The 5,036-nt window shown below is 34.0% G+C and overlaps 1 protein-coding gene across 1 annotated transcript; it reads left to right on the top strand.

Annotated features, from left to right (window-relative positions):
* The first annotated feature begins 218 nt into the window (after positions 1–218).
* Positions 219–4,612, top strand: FAM237A (family with sequence similarity 237 member A). Its single transcript, XM_004004859.5, has 2 exons — positions 219–630; positions 4,473–4,612. The coding sequence occupies exons 1-2, from the start codon at positions 219–221 to the stop codon at positions 4,610–4,612; spliced, it is 552 nt and encodes a 183-aa protein (XP_004004908.1).
* Positions 4,613–5,036: the final 424 nt, after the last annotated feature.

A 5,036-nucleotide genomic window follows, 5' to 3' on the forward strand; every position in this document is an offset into this window, starting at 1 on the left:
TAATCTAAATATCATTGTTTTAGGCTACCTGGCTTGACAATGCATCATTTTAGATAAAGTGGGGCTTGTGGGAGGTAAGATAAGCCTTTTCCTAGAGATACTGGTATGTTTCCATTGCTGGCACCAAGGTTCTTAAAGGACATAATTATTTTCTTTACTGAGCAGAGCACAAGTAGGGACTCATATGAACTATTTCCATCTTGTGCAGTTTCAAGGTCATGGCCGATCCTGGAAACAGAGGAAAGATCTACCACCCCTTGAATCTCACCTGCTCCCTGCTCATTGTGGGAATGTGCTGTGTGTCTCCTTTCTTCTGTCATAGCCAGACAGATCTGCTGGCTCTTAACCAAGCTGATCCTCAGTGCTGGGAATCTTCTTCAGTGCTCCTCCTGGAAATGTGGAAGCCTCGAATCTCCAACACTGTTTCAGGTTTCTGGGATTTTATGATCTACCTGAAGTCATCTGAAAACTTGCAGCATGGGGCATTGTTTTGGGATCTGGCCCAACTCTTCTGGGACATCTATGTGGACTGTGTTCTCTCCAGAAACCACGGCTTAGGAAGAAGACAATTGACTGGAGAGGAAGTGAAGATCTCAGCAGTGCATCCACAGCACACAGGGAGAAAAAAAGGTGGTCAACCCCAGGCCCCATGTCTCTTGAAAGGGTCAACCAAGTATGAATGTGCTGAATTGTGAGGAACAGGGAAATGGCTATAGAGGAATCCATTGCCACACATTGTCTTCTTGGGGGTGAACCTAAAGAACACACAAATGATAGGAAGATACATAACACTTCCTTTTGTAATTTGCAGTAGCTTTTTAAAAATCAACATATTGTCCTCATCTTCATACTTCTGGTAAATAGCAGCAAAGAAGAACCAGATAGACAAGTAAGAAAAGATATGATTCCTAAAACACAATATCAAGGTATAAAGGGATGCCCCAAAATTTACATTTTTTTTCAGTTAGGCTGAACATTGGTAGTCATAACCTGTGTTTACTTGCTATGGAATCAGGAAGATTTGAACATAAGCCTGAGGAACACCTACAGCACACAAGCTCTTACCCCTTTTAAATAAAAAAATAACCCAAATGTTTTCATATAAATGGGAGGACTCCTTGAGATTTACTTAGTTGATGATATAAATGGTAGAAAAATCATCTGGCTTGCAAATTCACTCTTCCTTGTTTTCTGAACAAATCTCAAATAAGTAATTAACTTCAAGCAAGCTGAGTAATTAATTTTTAAAAATCTGGGACTTCCTACAAATTTAGATTTTTCATTGAATAAATATATATTCAAATATATTTGAATATATATTAGTCTTCAGTCTTATATATATCAGTCTTCTCTGGGGGCACTAGAAAAAAATTTCCTTTATAGAATTAGAATGAGGGTGAATGAAGCACTGTGAGTAAGCTGAGAGGTAACTTAGCCTTATTCATACTGTTTTTGTTCCTTTTCCTGTGTTGTTTTCAACCAATGAGCTTCTAAAGCTTGCAACAAGGGCTGTTCGAGTGGTAGTAACTGTTTATGAAGTAGTGGAAAACTAAAGAATAAAATAATTTTTTATTTGTACATTTTGTTGTGAGAATTGTTATATAATTGTAAAATGGAAAAATCTATTAAAATAGCAATTAACAGTGATAGTTCTAGATAAATCTTTTCTCAAGATATTGGAGAACCTTTAAATATTTAATTTGTTTTAATCACACTAACAAAAGATATGATTAACTGACCCATAAGACCAGATAATCCACTGGTATTATTTATACATAAATTTATTGTTTTGGCAAGTGTTATTGTCACTTAGAGGAAATATTGTCACCTAGAGGAAATATTCTTTCACCAGCTTAGTTACTAAAGCAGAAGTACAAAATTAGTGTCTATAAATGTTGGTTGCCAATATTTTAAAAATATTTTGAACAGAGGCTGCCGAGATAGTGACATTAGTAAGCACTGTATATTTTCTTCATGCGTACTGTAGACTTTTTATCCCATCACTCTTATGCTATATAGCTGTTGTACTCAAATTACTACCAGTATTTCTTGGTTTTGTATTTTATACTCACTTTGAATTACTTTATCTATAGAATAAATGAAAATAATAATATTTGTGTTCAACTTAACATGAAAATAATCTATAAATATGTCACATATAATTATATTATAACTACTTATATATTATATACTATAATTCTATATTATAATTATGTATATATACATAGAATCTCAAAAACTGGTTTCAGTTTGCTTGTTTGCAATAGGCTATCAAAATAGCCTGAGACTACGTGTAATTTTCTGAGTACACTTCAACATTTTTATCTTTAAAAAAATCTAATGGATGTGTCTTCAGCATTGGAACTCACTTCCTTCATCTCGCTACAGAGATGCTATTGACCCAGCTGGTCTGAAAACTTTGCAAGCAGTAGGACTAAACATCGTACTTTATTGAAGTTATTTTAATGTTTGACATAAACAATTGTTGCATACCAGGAAGTAAGACTTTCCATTTGTACTGTATAGTCACAGTCAAAGAGGGTCTTGGGTCAAGGAGACACCATGTTTTAAAGCTAAATAGTTGTGGGAACATCGAGATTTTATCTCAAGAGGTCTGATTAAATCTCTAGTGGCTCAACGAGACTCTGGATGTACCTGCACAGATTCTCCATTAATTTTTCCTTTTGTCCCCAGGGAATTAATATTCTATCAGGTTGGGATGGGGTGAGAGTGAAGAGGTGTTTGTCCCCATAGTTCTTAGGAAAATTACATCACCAGAGCAGAAGAGAACTAAAATAAGTGTCTCCATAATACACAAAAAGGTTCTTGCTATTTTGATGGCTTCAAGTTAAATAGTTTAAATACACTTGAATAATGTTGCAATGAATCATGCCTTATTAAAAACACAGAACTCCTATATAACTTTGTATGTTAATTTATTTGTTAATATTGAGTCAGGAAATACAAAAACAAGAGATATCAAATAGCTATATAAACTTGGGCAAGCTAATTGACTTATTTAACTCTTAGTTTTTTCATCTGAAAAAGAGGGATATGGAAAAATTTAGAAGACCTATAATGTCTCTTAAGGTTCTATGTTCTGATGTTCTGTAACCTTATAAAAAATAAATGTATGAAAAGCGTGGATTTACCTATAGAAAGAATCTGAAAGAGCTTTTTACTCCAAGGATAACTTCCTGAGCTTAGTGATGAGCTAGACACTGCGGTGCTTTATAACAATGATAAGCAGGAACAGAGGTGATCCAGAAATGAGAATTGCCAAAATTCTGAGAACTGAAGATATCATTGTTTGAGAAAAGACTTAAAAGGGCATCATTAATTTGTCTAGAAAAATACAAGCTAATAACTGAATGTTGAAATATTCAGAAGACTGAAGAGGTTATACCCAGTCTTAAGTACTAAATTATGATGGATTCTGTGTGGGCAGAGAGGCAGAGAGAATGAGAGAGAAAATGATAAATTGATTTAGGAAAAGTGTAAGCTGATAATGTCTCCCAAGTAGAAAATAACAGAGTTGAGGTTAACTTATGGGTTCATAAAGGCTTCAATACAAATGAAAGGATTTTTACGCATATCCTTGTATGTATCAAAAGTGATGATTTCTTGCTTCAGCAAATCTTGCTCTGCCCCTAAGAGGAGCAGAAAAACTTGCCTTCCTGAGCTTGGTAGTTTGGATGGTCTAGAAAAATTGTGAGTCTTTGCTTTCCTCTTTGACATGAAAATTAACATTTAGGTTTATAATTTGATGATGTTTGCAGTTGGTGTCTAGCTGACAAATGTTCATAGTGCTCTTATTTTTTAAACACTAAGCAGAAGACAAAACAATGCTTTAGAAATACAAATTAGATTGACAAAGGCTTGATTTTCTACTTTACTCACTATAAGAAATTTTATAAGTAGCATATTCAGAAATTACTTATCTAGAAATCTTTCTAAAGAAACATTCAGAGCTGTAGTCAACTTTGCAGTACAAGGTTCTTCATTGCAAATATTATTTATAGTAAAAGAAAATTGGAAATAATCTAAATGTCCCAAGTTGGGTAATGGTAAATTAAATTATGGCATAAAGTATATATGCATAAAATTATGATTCTCTTTGGAAGATTATACTATGAATGGTTTAAAGTTTTTTAAATTTTATATTATATAACAATTTTAAACTTTTCTAGTCAGAAGAGTATATTTTAATACATCTTAATCCAATAGGAAATATATTTCTTATAATCTACTTAATTCATATTATATAATTAAACCTTATAGGACACAAAATTTTGCATAAACAAAAATTTACACATATACCTCTGCAATAAATTTATGCAGAATCTTAATTGCAGAGTGGCAGAAATAGTAGAGTGGCAGAAAACTTTCTTTGTAAAACCAAGTCATTGATGTTTAATCAGCCTGAAAATATTTTGGTGATCTAATGATTAGTTCCTTTTCTCTACTTCCAGGTGCCTATTCTCAACAACCAAGAAACCCTTCCCTAAAGAAGAAAGAGTTGATTGAAGACTTGATAAGCATGCATGTGCATAGGAGCAGATCGAAGTTCATTGGAAAAGCGACCAGTGGCCTGGAAATAAAGAGAAAATAAATCTAATCTCAGAGCTACACACATCTTGGCATTTAAACAAATATATATATATTTTTCTTGACTATTGATCATTCATTTACTTGAAATGGTGGGAGTGTAAAAAGATAAATATTAAGCCACATTGTCTCGGAGTACTTAGCTTCATTCTTTTAGGCTTCTAGCACATTCCTTCAAATGGTGACACTGCTGTCAGATCATCCCACTGTCTGAATGAGAGGACCTGTGCATGCTAAGTTGCTTCAGTTTAGTCTGACTCTTTGCGACCCAATGGACTGTAGCCCCCAGACTCCTCTGTCCATGGGATTCTCCAGGCAAGAATGCTGGAGGGGTTTGGATGGGGCTACTCAGATTCTTTGTATTCATTTTGGTCATTGTTTTGGGGTGTTAACATTGTTAATGAACTAGAGTGCTAGACATTTAATTT

Source organism: Ovis aries, chromosome 2 (assembly GCF_016772045.2).
Source record: "Ovis aries strain OAR_USU_Benz2616 breed Rambouillet chromosome 2, ARS-UI_Ramb_v3.0, whole genome shotgun sequence".
In the NCBI taxonomy this organism is placed as follows: Eukaryota; Metazoa; Chordata; class Mammalia; order Artiodactyla; family Bovidae; genus Ovis; species Ovis aries.

What these genes read in the sequence shown, in the direction of transcription:
- FAM237A (XM_004004859.5), top strand. Translation starts at nt 219, where the DNA reads ATGGCCGATCCTGGAAACAGAGGAAAGATCTACCACCCCTTGAATCTC. An exon ending in GCACACAGGGAGAAAAAAAG is followed by an intron (nt 631 to 4,472) that starts GTGGTCAACCCC and finishes CTCTACTTCCAG; the next exon opens with GTGCCTATTCTCAACAACCA.